General features: G+C 43.1%; 1 protein-coding gene across 2 annotated transcripts in view; it reads right to left on the bottom strand.

The window, feature by feature from the left end:
* Positions 1-3,536: 3,536 nt before the first annotated feature.
* Positions 3,537-17,339, bottom strand: part of THADA (Thyroid adenoma-associated protein homolog) — a 94,168-nt gene continuing 80,365 nt past the window's right edge. Inside the window, exons 33-39 of one of the 2 annotated variants that reach the window (XM_065454682.2) lie at positions 16,428-16,505; positions 14,494-14,534; positions 11,825-11,894; positions 10,829-10,973; positions 10,293-10,403; positions 7,798-7,949; positions 3,537-4,587 (exon numbers count right to left, since the gene is read on the bottom strand). In XM_065454682.2, coding sequence (XP_065310754.1) covers positions 4,114-4,587; positions 7,798-7,949; positions 10,293-10,403; positions 10,829-10,973; positions 11,825-11,894; positions 14,494-14,534; positions 16,428-16,505 — 1,071 coding nt within the window. In that variant the 3' untranslated portion in view covers positions 3,537-4,113. Of the gene's footprint in view, positions 4,588-7,797; positions 7,950-10,292; positions 10,404-10,828; positions 10,977-11,824; positions 11,895-14,493; positions 14,535-16,427; positions 16,506-17,339 lie in introns of both variants that reach the window. The other variant, XM_065454681.2, reaches the window with a different exon arrangement.

Genomic DNA, 17,339 nt, shown 5'->3' with positions numbered 1-17,339 from the left:
CACCTAAATGCGATGCGTACAGTTGCGTCTATTTTTATCCTATGCAACATGGAATGTCACGCAATGCTTAAGTCTAAGCACTATATTGTTCACAAGCTATGCAGAAATACAAACACCAAACCATGCAAATGTACAGTGTAGGCCAAAAATATATTAACTATAAGAAAATCAAAGAAGTCGTTGAATAGCATGCATTCTGTTAACAGGTTTGCGTTCTTTGGAGGTCCGACATCTTTTCTTCTTGTCAGCAATTGAACGGTTGTCATATTATTACGTCATCATGAATACTGCATTTCAAATACACTGTCACTAGTTCTTTCTAGATTTCTTTTGTCATTGTTAAAGTCAATATGCTTTCTATTTTCTTATTTTGTCAGGGTGCCAGTTTGGGCGTCCTTCAAGTGTGCGGACAGTTCTTGCGCTATCATGTATAGAACGTCTCCTAGGATCAGTCAAGCTATTTAAGGCAGCTTTTAGTGCAGAAGGACGTTTCTATTGTATACTATAAAAATAAGGTTGGTAAATAAGGATCGGTACTACTGCCAGTAGTACCGATCGATCGATCGGTACTACCGGCAGTTTAGTTACTAAAGGAACAAACCGGAAGCGCGCATCTGGTTTAAGTCCCTACCTTTCGTAGATCTCTTCTAATGTCAGCAAAGACCGCATAACTATTGCAGCCTGCACTTCAACTCTGGGGAAGACGAATTAATGCACTGCGTGGACTGCTATAGTTTACGCGGGAGAGTCGAATCCCAGAGCCTACGCATACGCTTGCGTTGCTATGCCAATTGAGCTACGAGGGCGAATTAGAGTCTTTGCCCCTATCTTCTATTAGCCAAAACAAGGTACACAAAGGTAATTACATATGTTACCTTACATTATTTTTTTCACGTGGTCCCCGCACCAGTCCAGTCCCCCCTCCCAATTTGTACCATCGCAGCACTAAACTTGAGATGCGCCCGTGGTAGAATTTGTCCTAACGCAGCCTCCCCTAACGCTCTCTATCATGCAAGTCTTTACGGCCCTTTTGCAAACTTACAACACCACCACCTCACACTTCTCAAGATGCACTTCTCTTTAAGATGCACGTAACAAAGCATCGAAACCGAGAGATATGCTGAGTCCTATGAGGACTTGCGTCTTTTCATTCAGTATGTTCACTGCCGTTACACCCTACCTTTAGACAAGTTGTGCGATCTTGCAACACTCTGCAGAATCTCAAATGGTAATAGATAGCCAGCTATCTTGTGAAGTAATTGCACAACATTCATTCTCACAGGGTGTGAAATCTGCATTATTTTTTTTGCCCGAGCTTTTGCACTACCATTATGTCTGTTCACAAACTAGCCCAGCAAAGAATTCTGGTAGATGAAAACTATAATTGATCCCAAACAGGTGACATTGGAATGTGTTCCCTGCACAGCTTGCAGATCAACTTGATGCCAGCTCTGCAGCGGTATTTTTAGAAGCATCAGAGTGGGAACGTCCTTGGTAGAGGCACAATGCAACTTGTCTTATCCAAGTGACACTCGAAAATATGCTACTGGGCTGCCTGACGTTAGTGTCTTCCAAGTCAAATACAATGTTAAAGCAACTGATGGAGTACTTGTTACACGATCATGGAAGCAGCCAGCATAAATTGACAAGGGCCACTGTCCTGTGCTCTTGTACAGCTTTGTCTTGTGCAATAAAGAGCACATGGTTGCAGAGACCAGATCAGTGTTTTGCACTTGCAAAGACCCACCACCACCGACACATTGAGCTGTGCAGCTAGTCCATGAAATGAGGAAGAGAAACTGGTCACTCATTGAATGCCACGACATCATCATGTCGCTGCGTTAATGCCTGCACAACATCGCAAGGCAGAGAGGAGGGCCAGTGCACCTACTGCTTGGTCAAACACTGGTGTGTGCAGATGCTCACTATCGGAAGTGTTGGCTGACACCCCAGTCACCTTCTTCATTGCACAATGTGTTTATGCAGGCCTAAGCAATGCATTCAATGCAGCTGTTAAAAAAAAAGCCCATAGCTGATCATTTCGTACATTGGCAGTGAGAACAAATTCATAGACAGCTGCTTGGACAGACTCTTCCAAAGTCAACCAAATGTCTGCTGTAATGAAATAGATGGAAACCGTTTTCAGTGTCTCCTCTGGAAGCTATGTAAGCATGGTGTCATCATAACTGACCATGCTCCTTGTCATTGTTGTAGGGACGATGCTGTGCCCACCTACAACAGCGCCTATGACAGGCACTCTTCACACCAGTAGAAAAGGTTGCTTATCCTACACACTCCCAACATAGCTCACACGTTAGCCTCAACATGCTCAACATCTTTCCAAATTTCAGTGCATCCTTATAGCCGCAATGGTTTTCTCAGTGAATTAGCCTTCTTTTTTCATAAATGCAAAGAGAGCTTGTGCCCTGGCCTCACATGGAGAGAGAGACCTTGCTTGAACTATTGGAAAACCATATACATGACTGAAACTGCAAAGCATATTAGTATCTAGTTATTTCTGGCAACTGCCTAACTACTCCTCACTATATCAGCTGCCAAGGATTATCACAGATCAATGGACACAGGCAGTGCAAACATGAAATGTCAGTCTGTGCAGCACCAACCAGTGGGAGCACCAACTCGCTCTTTTCAGAATCTTCAGGAAAGTCACTTCCTCCCAACCCCATTTATGGTTTTGCAAACTGGTACTGCATCCGTGCAGGTAGTAAGTGCAAGTTAACATTCACAGTCAACTACAACAGTTTACAGACTGCAGGTTCTAAGAAAACACTGAACACCTCCACAGCCTGGTATACAAATTTACACTTGATACATGTATACGTATACGCAAACATATGGCTGCACAGTTTTACTGGCAATGGTCACACACTGCTTGGAAACTCCACATTTTTACCGATCCTGCGTTCCATGACCTTTTGTTCTTGACTGCAAATGGATTCATAAAGGGACACAAGTAGCACACAGACAAGGTTGAATCTGTTTTTCTAAAAAGTATGTATTTCATCACAAAAGTGCACATGTCAACTGCCACATGCAAACAGTTTTTAAGAGAATGGTCAAAATTTGCTACAGTAACACCTAGCACTGCAGCTTTTTTAAAACAGTGTGTACGGCTGACAATGAAGTCATTCTGCTTCTTGCTAGAATGTAACAGCAAGCAATACTTATTTTAAATTCGTTCTAAAATGGTTTGTGAAGATCTGGCACGAACCATGCATAGTAGCTGCTCATTGTTCGATGAGAATGCAGTGCCTCAGACATGATACAGAAACATTCAGAGCTTGCAAGCACTGTTTCTTCACCAGAAAACTTGATAGCTTTGTTCAGTGCCAAAGGTGCAAAACCTGTGCATGTCCACTATGGCTCTCTTATGCTTGTAAACCTGTCGCCTGCTCTACAGATGTCAAAGAACTTTCGTTTCGTGTCACCTTAGGGTAACGGACAAAAAGCCAGTAATACCACAGTCAGAAGCTTACAAAAAATTTCGCAACATTAGAAATAAACTAAGCCAAATGTCCTAGTGCAAGTGAATTTATTTGGAGTAATGATGTGAGCTATAAATAGAGAACACTAGTAGCAGATGATTTCGCTCTTCCAATTCCTATCCTTTGTAAAGACTTCTTCCAAAAAACATCAGCTTTTGGTACGTGCTATAAAGAACGACAGCATGAAACCATTTTGTGGCAGATGTCTGAGCACGAAACTTTCTTCTAACTTCAACCAAATTCAATAGTGGACTCTTTGGTATACAACTTCAACAGGCGATAAAAGAACACATCCTCTGCAGAAGTTATCACAAGCAATTTTAAGGTTTATCCTTCAAATTATGTACCAATAGGCATTGCCCAAGGAAAGGTGAAAACAGAATGAAAGTGTTTGTGACGTACACAAAGTGCTTACACGGTTTCTCGATTCAGTCGAGCGCCAAAATCAGGTAATAATTTTCCAGCCGATCTTGAGGACTGCAAAGTTTTGAACACTTAACAGAATCTTGCTTAACACAAGCCAGAACTGTTGACATGACCCTGGATGGCCAGAGCTATGACAACAGTCAACCAATGTCCAGCAGACATTTCACACAATCTAAACATGTTATTTTTCTAGTAGGCACCTCAGCTGTTCAACAACCTTGGAGATAAACATAGTTTGGCTTCCGCTTGCCTTGAAGGCCGTCAGGACGTTCAACACAACTTGCGAGGAACCATCAAATTGCTCCTTGCTGACCTTATTTTTCAAAGCAACAGCCACACGGACATTTTGGTAGACACGAATCAACACAGGATCTACGTGGCGGTTCAAGAGCAACGCTGCCCAGTTATCGACAGCCTCGGATCCATCCCGGCGGATGTTGCGAATGCTGTACCGATACAGATCATCAATGCTCAACATGATTGGTCCCATTTCCTCTTCATCAAAGCATACATCAAAGAAGTCCGTAGAAGCAAACACCGTGGTTGTGGCCAACTCGCATGTTGCACTAAACAACAGGTCAGCACAGATGTCGGTCAGGAAAACTTCCTCAGCAAAGGTATTCAATTCCCCCTTGTCAAACGGCTGCTCATCATTCTGAAAGATGGAAATATGTTAGGCACAGTGAATATCTCTGCAAGACAGCATGTGGAAACCTGTACAAAATGCAGGCAAGTATGCTGCAGAACTACAGACTACAAGATAATTACTAAGAAAGACTATTGAAGGTTACCATGAGCAGATTAAGATGATTATAAGCTCACAGACAAATACAGAAAAGCATAGCATGAGAGCATAGCATGAGTGATTCAAGCCTGCAGATTGAAATACTTTCGCTAGGCATACAGTCAAACATTGATATATTGAACAGTGCGGTGATCGTGAAATAGTTCAATATAGCCAGAATTCAATACAGTTAAACCTGGATGTAACGAACCTATATGTAACGAATTCCTGGATTTAACGAAGTTTTTGAATTCCCCAACGCTGCCCCCATTGAAGCCCATGCATTTTCGACCTTGATGTAACGAACGCGTTGCGGCGGTTAGCCTTGATGTAACGAACTCCCAAAGCTGATCAGTCATTACGTTTTGCACTTTTAAGGAAAATTCGGCCGAAGAAATGCTCTAGATTATTGAATATTAATATTGTAAGGAGCCAGCAGCTACGCGAACGCCAGGGATTGCCGCGACCGAGCAAAGTTAGCGATGATGATGATGATGGCGGCAACTAGCGCCGCTCCGTGCCTAACGTAGCAGTCTTTTCAGGCTTTGCTTGTCTAGCGTGACGCCAGGTGGCATTGGTATCGGCAGCTGATTTCTCTTTCAGATTTATTTTGTTACGTATGGATTTGAGGACAAGCATTCTTATTTAGTGATTTTTATTTGTTTCAACAGCTTAGACGCACTTATGTGTAAGAATTCACTTGAAAAGCAACGCTGATAGCCGGTTCTTTCATTGCCAGGGCGCGGGAAGGGAGAGGGACGATGACGAACGACACTCCATGACGAACGACATCCGTCACTTTTTTTTTCTTTCTCTATGGATGCGTTGCATTCGCCATTTTGAGTGTTGTCCTGCGTTCTGCACGTGTGCGTGTGTCAACTGTGCCCTGGTACTGGTTTGTCCGACTTGTTTTGGAGGTGCTAGGCCTGCCTGTCGGCGTGTAGTCGTGCGTCTCCGCTTCTAACTACGTCGTCGGTTGGTCGTGATGAGTTCTGCTGCCAGAAAACGAAAAGTTCTGTCTTTTGAAAACAAACTCGCTATTTTAAATGCTGTCTCCGCGGGTGAGAAGAAGAAGGACGTTGCCGCCCGTTTCAGCATTCCAGCGAGCACACTATCAACGATTTTGAGTGCGGAACACAGCATCAGAAACGCAGTGGAGTCGGGAACAAGCTCGAAGAAAAAAAGACTGAAGCTGTCCACATACACTGATGTGGACAAGGCAGTGTTCACGTGGTTTTTGGACATGAGAGCCAGAAATGTACCCATAAGTGGTGCGATCTTGCAACAGAAGGCAAAGGATTTTGCGTGTATCTTGGGCCATGATGATTTCAAGGCAAGCAACGGGTGGCTGCAGGGATTTAAGAGCCGGCATGGTGTCGTCGGAAGAGTAATCAGCGGCGAATCTGCCTCCGCAGACAGCGATGCTGCTGCTTCGTGGGTGGCTGACGAGCTGCCTGGAATCCTGAGTCGCTTCGAGGCAGCTGATGTCTACAATGCCGACGAGACGGCTCTATTTTATCAGATGCTTCCGGGCCGCACGCTAGCGTTTAAAGGCGATGACTGCCGCGGTGGAAAGCAGAGCAAGCTCCGCATAACGATTCTGCTGTGTGCCAACCTCGACGGCACAGACAAGCGAGTCCCGCTAGTTGTCGGCAAAAGTGCCCGTCCCAGGTGTTTTAAGGGGACGAAACGTATGCCCGTGAAGTATGTGGCGAATTGCAAAGCTTAGATGACTCGGCCAATATTTTCTGAGTGGTTGAAGGAATTTAACCAGGACGTCAAGCAGCAAGGCCGTCAAGTTTGCCTACTGCTGGACAATTGCTCGGCGCACCACATCGAGGGCCTGCAGCTGTCGAACATCGAACTGCATTACTTCCCGGCCAACTGCACGTCTTTAATACAGCCCCTGGACAAAGGGGTCATTAACAGTTTTAAATGCTGTTACCGGCGCTGACTAATCCAGAAGATACTTCTCGACATCCGTCTGGAACGGGAGATGAAGATCGACATTTATCAAGCAGTCGAGATGCTTGCTGCCTCCTGGCAAGAGGTCAGGGCAGAAGTTATCGCGAATTGCTTTTTAAAGGCCGGAATAGCCAAAAACGCACGGGCTGGTGCCGACGAGGAGGAGGAGGAAGACCTTTCTACTCCGTCCGATGCGGCCGAAGCGTGGAACGAGCTATGCACTTACGGTGGTGTACCCGATGACGTTGAACTGACTGACTTTTTGTTTGCCGACAACGCCGCCATGGCTACAGAAGAAATGTCTGATGCAGCAGTAGCTGAAAGCGTGCAAAATCCCGATGGCGGTGATGATGGTGCCTGTGAGGCAGATCCGTGTGACGTGCCTTCTGCAAAGGAGGTGATGAACGCAATGGACGTTATGCGCCGTTTCGTCAGCTCGCTCGACGATGAAGGAGCTCTACACGATTTAGCTTCTTTGGAGCGGCGTGTTGTGCCGTCACTTGTGCCGAAGAAGCAAACGGAAATTACGCAGTTTTTTGGTGCAAAATAAATGCTTGAAGGGTGAGTTCACCTTCGCGGATATATTGAGCTATTTGGTTTTGTTTCTGCATCATTCGTACGAGCCTTCACGCGAAACCTGCATGTAACGAAAACCTGTATGTAACGAAAAATTGCGAGCTTTTGTCAACTTCGTTATATCCAGGTTTAACTGTATATAAAATTACGGCCATATATGGCCTCTCTGCCTGTGGCAGTTGCCACAGGCAGAGAGGCCAGTGGGAGAAAAGGAAGGCCAGTCCTTCCCAAGCACTGTACTACGGCATCTAAACCTTCAGATGCCACAAAGCTCAGGAGCTGGCATTTGGCAATGAATGTCCCCCACAATTCAGTGCGTACATATGTAGAGGCGGTTTTTGTCCTACCCCTAGCTGCCAAGTATGAAAACAGGAAAAAACAGGAAAAAAAGCTATTCACATTAAAAAACTGCTCCGGGAGGGTGCATCCCTATTACCAGATGCCTGATGTATTTAGATGTGCACTGGTGCGGTCGATCAAATATGTCGTTAGAATTGATAAGAACATAGCTAAAGAACATAGCTAAAAATGCACATATACCTCAGCGTCGAGAGCTGGCATCTGACTAGCCAACATCCAGCTGACCAGACTAGGCACAGCAAGAGCCGGCTCGCAGAGACATGAAAAAAGGCACAGGGCCAGATGAAGTGGGGTCTTCTCCAAAAGTGAGTCTACAGGAAACCCTGGTTCATCTGCAAGCAAGAAGAAAGGTCAGAAGATGCCAACCAAAAACACCCAAAAATTTCCCTCATGAATTTCCTGTCCTTGTAGTAAATTATGTTTATCTTGAAGACTATACTTGCAGTGGCTAGTATCATTTCACATTAACTTTTTTTACAGCATAGCTTGCATAAATGATGCCTTTTTAAAACAACATTGCATAGGCACTATAATTGGAGTTACTGTCAGCATAAGACAAAGCAGGTGAAAGTTGAAATAGAAAATGAATTTGACTAACCCTTGGCGGTCATGAACATTTGCCTCTTTTGAGGTCGTTCCTGTTGGGAACTATTTTGTGCGTTATGGATGCCATGCAGCAAGCACTTGTGCAAACAAACATGGTTTACTTTACAAGGTTTTCTTTATTGCTGAGGCTCTTGTACAGTGTACAGCCTCCAGCCAGTATTGCATTTTGGGTAATCACCACAAAAACAGTTTTCTCTCAGGCCCTAACCATCATATTTCAGTGGTTTCATCTGAGGATGCTTGCTGCTCGTCCGAAGGCGGAATATTTCAGATGCACTAAAGTCACAAAAGTTCTTTTTGTAAAACGCACTTGAAGGCATAGCCAACGTCTTGGTGTTCCACCATAAAAACCGCACACCGATTCCTTCGCGTGTGCCCATAAAAATCTGTCGCCCTTATACACAGACAGTGCGAAGTGCAATTATGAATGATGTAAAGTATTCCTGAAAGGTGCAGCAACAAACAAAAGCGTCAAACAAACTGTGTTTAGCACTTTTCAACATCTGACTGGAACCTATAGTTTCGCATGTTAAGAGAGCCCTGACAGATGATTGCAAAAAACTGAAGTGTTGGCAGTCTTATGACCCAAAGCCACTACATGGCTTGCGAGAACCCCGGCAATGATAAGATGGGGCTCCGGATTTAGACCAGTCAGGGTTTTAGTGCGCAACCAAAGCATGATACACAAGTTTCTTGCATTTCACCCACATCGGAATGTGTTGTGAAGAGAAATTGAACCTGTGACTTTTTGCTCAGCAGTAGACTGCCGTCACGGCCAGCAAAACAAGACATCCATGGTCCCCATTACGCTAACTTACAATAAATTAAAAGCAAAACTGCTGTCAAATATTCCCATTCCCCTAAATGCTGCGGCGACATTTCTTCCCCTTTTGTGTCTCCCGTCAATCCCTGGCATTCTGTAGGCACGCTGTAGTGGACTCCAGGTTAATTTTGACCACCTGGGGTTTTTTAACGTGCACCACAATGCACTGTACACAAGCATTGTTACATTCCACCTCCATTGAATCCAGTACCTTGAGCGTAGCAGCACAACACCACAGCCACTAAGCTACAGCCGTGTGTACATTCTGCCTGTATGCTATCCTGTGTTCTGCACAGGCCTCATTTGTGTACACAGTGCACTATATGAGAACAATTGTCTAGCTATTAGTGGTCATTAAATCAAACAGGTACAATCAATCCCAAAACTTTACAAACTGCAGGATCTAAGAAAGAACTGAATATCTTTAGCCTCATAATGTAGATTGGTTCCAGCTTGTGCTAGTAGAACAGAACCTCACCAATTCGAATCAGTTTAATTCGAACTTCCAGTTTATTTGAACTGATGTTGTGGTCCTGTCAGAATTTGATGTATTTCAATATGCTAAAATTGCCAGTAATTAGTGCACATGAGCAATTTCAATGGTTAATTCAAACATACTGTGCTGCCGATTGTGTTCTCAGCAGTGCACATATTGCTGCAATGGTGCTTCTGACCTGGTAGCGCAACCGTGTGTCTGCTGCTGCTCCTGTTTCTTCTTGCAAGTACCTTAACTTGCGGCTTCATAGTAGCGAAAATTCTGCCTAGCAGTGTGGCTTCATGGCAGCACGTGCTGCTTGCCATGAAACTACACTTCCAGAACTCATCATTTTGTGTTAGCTCAGTGGACATGTGTCGCCTAACGCAATGCTGCACATAGGTCTTCCATTCAGTGAACTTCCTGTAATTCAAATTCCCTTTATTTCAAGCAAATTTTCGGGCTCCTTTTGAATTTGAATCATCAAGGTGCGAACATGCAAATATGGGATACAGTTCAACTGGCTATGGTCACAAACTGCATTGAATTTAAATGATTTCTCAGATCTCACATTTTATAAGCAGTTGCAGTTGGCTGTACATTATGTTTCACAATATGCAAGGACATTGACTACACTGGAACATTTTTCATCCTTTAATGATAACCATCGTACGTGAGCACTCTACTGCAAATACATGAAACTGGAATTTCAGCACAGCAGACAACAGATGAGCAAATTTGTTGAGAAATTAAATGTGAAAAGTGTCTTACTCAGCAGCGTGACAAGCTTGGTGACAGCCTTCACACCGCCATCTCTCACGCCAGACTCATCGTCCTGAAGGAAGTTGACAAGTGCCCACCAGAACGACACAATGGTACCACCTGAAAAAAAAAACAAGAAAGAGGTTTGTTTAAGAAAGCTTTTAACGTAGCTGTCACAGTTGCAACAAAACCCAAACATTTTTGTCACACACTGAGCTAGTCAGTCTTAATAGCAGAGTGATGAAAAAAAAATTTATTATGCAAGGATTTTCCCCCTTGGATTCTATTCATTTGTTATCACCTGCCACAGAGAGTGGCTGATGCTGGAAATAACAAAAGCTTGGTGTAGTGGAGTACCATTTATAGTGCAGATATCTGTAACTCCGGCAGCTTATAAGTGGTCCATTTCTTTCCACATAAAATGATGCTGCCACTACTTGAGACAAAGCACTCCCATATAGGATAGCTGCATAAATAGATTGCATGGAACAACAGTGAAGGAAGCACAAGGCTTAATATATCATTATCATCACCACGGCCCTTACCAGACTGGTACGCTGAAACGATGACTTGTGCAAGAGCAGACATGGCACCGCTTGCCATAAGCCTCCTAGACAGGTCCTCAGTTGGCTCTGACAATTCGAGCAGTTGTAGGATCCAGCGTAGCACAATTGGGTGTTTCCACAGGTCCTGCTGCAATACAGGAGCAACAATGGTTCATCAAACAAAACAAGAAAGAAAAGCACCTAACGAGAATAAATGAAGTGATCTTCAGGAGTAAAAAAAAAATTAGACATTAAAGAAAAAAAACAACAACTTGAGCTGTAGCCTTAGCATGTTACTCTCATCGTTACCAAAAACAGGCAGATCTCACACACTTTGGGGAATCAAGGTAGGCAATGCTTTCAGTAGTGTTTGCATTATTCGACAGTAATTGGCAGAGATGCTGATGGCGAATGTTTAAGTTATTCAGTGCTTGACGCAGTACGAGAGTGGTGAGGTGATGTTCCACTCGGGTGCACCACTTTTGTTTATCCATGCAGTACGCAGAAGACAGAGCAAGATGTGTTTGCTTGAGACATTGTTGTGGGCCCTTGTTCACAGCCTGCAATAAGCTTAGTACTGTCACTGCCTCACACGACACATTGCACCATGACAGAAGTGTTAAACTTAAGTTAAATTATGGTGCTTTACATGCCAAAACAACAATCTGATTATCAGACACGCTGTAGTAGGGACTCCATTTCATTATTAGACTGAGCTTAGCAAGTTTCAAGAACTTTGACCGTGCAACACTTGCCCAAATGCGAAAAAACCTGAAATGTGTGATGTCACACTGATACACTTGAGCTGGAATTTGGTGAAAAATTTTACAAAATGGAACTCTGACCTTCATCTTATTTAAAATGATTCAATCTTGCATTATGAAATTAGCAAATATAGAAGTTGCAAAGAATACTCTATCACTCTCAACTGATTCAGTACATCTCTTTAGTGCCACGTTAAAGATGGCACAGTCATCAACTACAACAGTTACTTACATTTTTCAAGGTAACCAGTTGCTCAGCAACACTGCATATAAGTTCCAGAAGAGAGCGTTTCGTCTGCTCACTGTTGGGCAAAAGAAAATGTGTAGTCTTTCATACATGCTTAACATTCACTTAAGACGCAATTACATGAACACACACAGCCTTCCAGTCTCCAAATGGCAAGAAGAAAAAGGAGACCTTGAAGACTCATCTACGAAAATATCAAGACACCATCACCATTAAGAAGTGATTACAACTGCCCACCAGTCTCAATTTGTCATTGCAGATTCATCCACTCCACTCATTCGTCGTTTCCCTGCTATGCTTGTGAAAATATTGAATAAAGTCGATTTTCGCTAATTCGACTTCGATGAGTCAGACGAAACTGGCAGAATTAAAGAAAAGTCGGAGAAAATGTCGAAACACGCTGTTAATTATCTAGACAGATTTGACTTTTAAAGTTAGCTTCGCCGCAATACAACCGAGTTATGCGGTGAAGCCTGCCAAGCAAAAAAAAAAAAAGTACCGCTGTTGCGGGTCATAGCACGTGTTCCTTAATTTACACACGCATATGTGCCATCTCCGGTCACAGTACGAGCAGCGAGATGCCTAATAAGTTTACTGGCAGCTCTTCAGAGTTTTGGATAAACCTCCACTTGTTTGTTGGCCCTAAATCTCCCCTCCACTTTTCGGAGTTACCCATCTTTACCGCCTTCCTTTTCACTAGCTTTCCCAAAATGCAGATGGCTTTTCTCCACTTCTTAATGCACGGCGCATGTGCTTGTTATCGGTCTCGTATACGAGACACGCATGGTGGCCGAAATGGGGGCTCAAATGGCCACAAAAACCTCAGACACAGCTCTGAATGACTGCCAGCATGATTACTTATCGTCCAGCTGCTTGTGCAGTGACCAGAGACGGCACATGCATGCGTGTATAAGGAATGCTTACTATTACCTGCGACAGTGGCTCTTTTCCATTCTTGGTAGGCTTCACATAAGACGGCCTATAGCGATGAAGCTAATCAATCAAGTTCGAATTGTAAGTCGACGGCCAATATTGAGATCGAAATAACGGGAGTTTGAGCCCGTATAAGTGCGTGGGTGCCTGCCACGACCTTAGGTTGGTATCGAATTAACCGGAGTCGAATTAACAGAAGTTTACTGCATTTTATATGTTACCGAATATTATGCTATGCAATATTAGTTTTGGTTCGAATGTCAGTATGTGGAGTTTTCGAAGCATTCAAAACAATCCATTTGAAAACATGTATAAGCAGTGGTTTCAGTTTGGATGAGCAAGTTGTGTTGCCATTAACATGGCTTAATGCCAAGCCAAAGATGAAGCATATGTTTTATAGTCGCAGATCAATTTTATTAACCTGTTGCATTATTCAAACATTCCTGCGGCACCACCACATTTTTATTGAATTAATGCCTAACCTCCAATCAATGTTCCAAATGCTGCATGGTGTCTCACCCAATTTTTTAACAGGATCTGCAGGCACCATGCTGTAAAAATGGCGGCCATGAAGAAAGTCAGTGCCACTCAAGCTCACCAGCCACACTTTTGCTTTTGTTGGTGAGGTGGTTTAAATAGTTTCTCAGCTTTCTGAGAACCGTAGAGCTGTTGCCAATAGATTTGCGTCAGCTTTGGTTGATTGCGTAACTTTGGTTGCAGACTCTCCACAAAGCGGCACTCATTAGGCCTATCAACCAAGGCAGTACAGCTGTAACAAAATTTCGCTGTTAACCTGCATGGTGGCAGGCTGCAAAACCATCGTGAGATATTTGACGCTTAGAGAATGATTTGTCAGTGATCAGGCCTGAGATGATGCAAACAACTAAGGCTGAAAAGGCAGAAGCTCTACAGAAGTGCACAAGAAAAAAAAAAGCCAAAAATAAACCACAGCTGCAGTTCCCAGTATAATTGATTTTAGAAAACTGGGTATCTTAACCCAAAAACAAAACAAAGGAACCCATAGTTTTTTCATTATGGTGCTGAAACCTTGTAAATATATGTGATTTTATGTGCTTATTTCAATTATCAGGTCCATTTTTATCTAATTTTATAATTTTATGCATGTTTGCTTTACTTAATTTTTCGAAAAAGTTGCAAGAAATTAGTCTGATTTCGCGAGACTTGGAAGCAGTCTTCCAGAACTTTGAGGTTTCAAAGTTCTTCGTCAAAGGTAAATAGAGCAATAAGGTTGGTCTTATTGGATTTCTCTAATCATGCAGAAGTCACTGTATTGAAAAATTTGAAGAAATGATTTCTTGTAAACTTTTGCAATTTTTTATGGGAAATTAGGCAAGGGAAGTTTATATAAAATTAGACTCTGATGAGATAAACAAAACGGACTTTGCACTCGAAATATGCACATAAAATTATATATATCTACAAGTGTTCAGTACCATGGCTAGTGTTAAGAAGAATTGAAAAGATTTTTGGTCGAACACTCAAAACAGTCACTGAAGTCTGCCACTTTTTATCTTTACTCAAGGCCAGAGATTTTTCGAAATCATTCATGTGTCCAATGAGGTCAATGAAATGCTGAAGACATTATGAACACACACTATAACATTGATGTTAAATTACACATCGCCTCTTACATACATCTTCACCTCTTTCTGCAATGCAAGTGACATCACAAATCAAGTTTTTAAAGAACCAACACTCACTTTTTTATGTTTTCATACCAGTCAAGAAGATAGGAGAGCACCTGAAAGATATAGAAGTTCGTATTAGCAAAAAAACTAACAATGATTGCAAGAAATAAATCTGGTCAACACCGAAGTGCATTGAGAAACAATAGCGGTACCAAGGAAATGAAAAAAGCTACGGGAATTGGCACATACAGAAAAATCTTGGTGATACGAATTTCATGGGGTCATGCAAAATATTTGTTTCATGCAAACTTTGTATAAAAACGCACAAATGAAGAAAAGGTTAATTTATTCGCAGGTGTAAAAATCTCTTAATGTTAATCTTTCTGGGCTTTCTTCTTGCCAAAATCCTCAACGACTGCTTTATGGAAGGTGCAAAAATGCGTGCACATGTCCTCTTGGACCTTCTCGCACGCCACCGCATGCCTCAGTGCATTGAAAGCAAGGAGTGTTTCGGCTGTAGTGAGCTACTCGTCGTCACTGCTACAGCAAACGTCTTCATCCTTGCCGTTCAAAACATCAGGCTGTGATGTTGAAACTTCCTTCGCAATGTCTTCAATGGCAAGCAAATTGCAAGTCACCAGATTGTCATCTGTGGTGACTAAATTGGCCTCAGCGCATTGAATGCTGAGCTCATTCCAATCTGCAATCGCAACCACCGGCTCTTTCAGATTCTCTTCAGGTGGGTTGCCAAAGCTGCTAGAGACAGCGATTATCGCCGGCGAGACGTAGTCCCAACTCACTGCAATAAAGTGTATTGCATCTCGGATGCTGACGGTCAGTTCCTTGTTTTTCCGTTATAACTTCACCAGCAAACAATGCACTAAGAGACTCTTAAAATAATACTCGGCATTCTGAATGACGTAATATCCAATCTTCGTAAATGCTTGTCATATGTGAAGGTAAAAAACTGAGTTTGAAATTTTGGAGGCTGGCATCTTTTGGGTAGGCGGCACACTGACCCAAGGACAAAAAGTTCCATGCCTCACCTTAAACCAGTACTACATGCAACGCTCAGGAGCTAGCAAGTCCATCACGCCAAGCGAGAGTGGGATGTTGAAAGCCTTCTCGCGCAGCACCTTGCCGTCGACATTCACTCCAGCCGCTGTAACCACCTTAAATCATGTTAGAACTTCCCCAAGCGGCACATGATGTGCAGTTTTAGCTATTTAGCATTGATACTGATGCTTTGAACGTTTGTCATTATCTGGTTACGTTGAACGGTGATTGTGCAGAGGCTGAATGGTGCCATGCCTAACTCCTTGAAGAGGCGAGTCCTTTTTCTCTTTGAATCTTTGTCCACCTTGAGCAGAATGCCTGGCTTCTCCTTGAATGACAAAGGCTTTTACAATGTGATGGTGATGAACAGTGCAAATGGTTCCTTCTAATTACTGCATGAACCAAATCACACAACCGGAGAAAAAAAAATGTGTGATGTGCGCTACCAAAGGGGGGGAGAATAGTGAGCCAAGTAAACATCGCATAAGAAAAAAAAAAAAGCACACCTGCCCTCGCCTCAGAGAACAAACCTGCGGCCTGCTGAAGGCTAGCTTGCCGACATCGTACTCTCTCACGCTTCCTATATTCCTGCTCTCTGCGTGTGTGCTGGGAATGGTTTGATCTGCTAGACTAGGAGAGAGATTGCACAGTCTGTTGATGGCAACTATGGGCGATCGGCATACCACTGCGCTGGCCACTCCACTGGCTCTGCCACCACTGTGGCTATGGCTTGTGTGTTCATATGATCCGCAGTGGTGCAGCAATATGTTTGGAACAGCCAATGTTTTGTGAATTGTATGCAATGTATTTTAGCCGAGGAATATCACAAATTTGTGTCACACTGAATTGTGTACCCATTGTGATCATATATCACCAGGGTGTTACTGTAGCTACTACTTCACTTCGGTGCCTCCCAAAATAAAAACCTTGTGCACAATGGAGGCACTCACATCTTCAAATGTTGATCGCCCCTGCCAGTCGAGCTTCTCCAAGTGAGGGCCATTACAGGCTGTAAGCACTGAACAAGCCTGAAAACAAGAGAAATAATATAATAAATCTCATACCTTAGCAACACACATCGATTGAAATAAGACAACCATTTTTGAAGTCTGCATCATGAACAATCTTTGACAAATTCTACTCATCAGCCACAAGTGATGCTGGAGAATGAGTATGTAATGTTCCACAGTTGAAAACATAAAGAATTTAGACGTTTAAATAAAAAATACCACTCAATATTAGCAATAAACTGCTCGTTTTAGTAGCGGTAGAGACAACCAGCTGTCAATTATCATGTTTTGTTAAAAAAATGCACTGAAGCTACTTACTCTACTGCTTGCTTTGATTGTGCTTATGTGTAACCTTACAAAATAAGCTTTTATCACAATATCAATTTCCAGCAAAAAATTACTATAGGTAAATTAGGCCCTAGTGTCCATAGGAGGTGCAAGTATGGCAATCTCAGAGAGCATGGGAATGATGGGTTACAGGTAGAGGAGCACGAATTCCAAATACAGTTACCAACCAATCATTCGGACATCCTCGATTATTCTGGCAGCTTCGCAGCACCACCACTGGTGCCATAGACTTCATGTTTACAGACGACCAAAATTTCGAGCACCTTACAGCGTGTCGTTTGATAATTCGGGCTCCATCTGTGCGACCACGAGCAGAAATAGCGATATTTTCCTTTTGATAGGTGGCTCGCACCTCCTCGAAACCAAAACTAGTGAAGCCTGGTTGATATAGCAGTCACCAATCAGAATTTCGTACATGCATTGACAATGCTTCCATCTATCTATAGCGATAGCATGACGACAGTAAAGATGCAGGCCGCGATTTTGTAGCAATGTCTTGCGGTC

This window comes from Dermacentor albipictus, chromosome 10 (genome assembly GCF_038994185.2).
Source record: "Dermacentor albipictus isolate Rhodes 1998 colony chromosome 10, USDA_Dalb.pri_finalv2, whole genome shotgun sequence".
Lineage (NCBI taxonomy): Eukaryota > Metazoa > Arthropoda > Arachnida > Ixodida > Ixodidae > Dermacentor > Dermacentor albipictus.
This window is presented reverse-complemented; position numbering and strand designations above follow the sequence as displayed.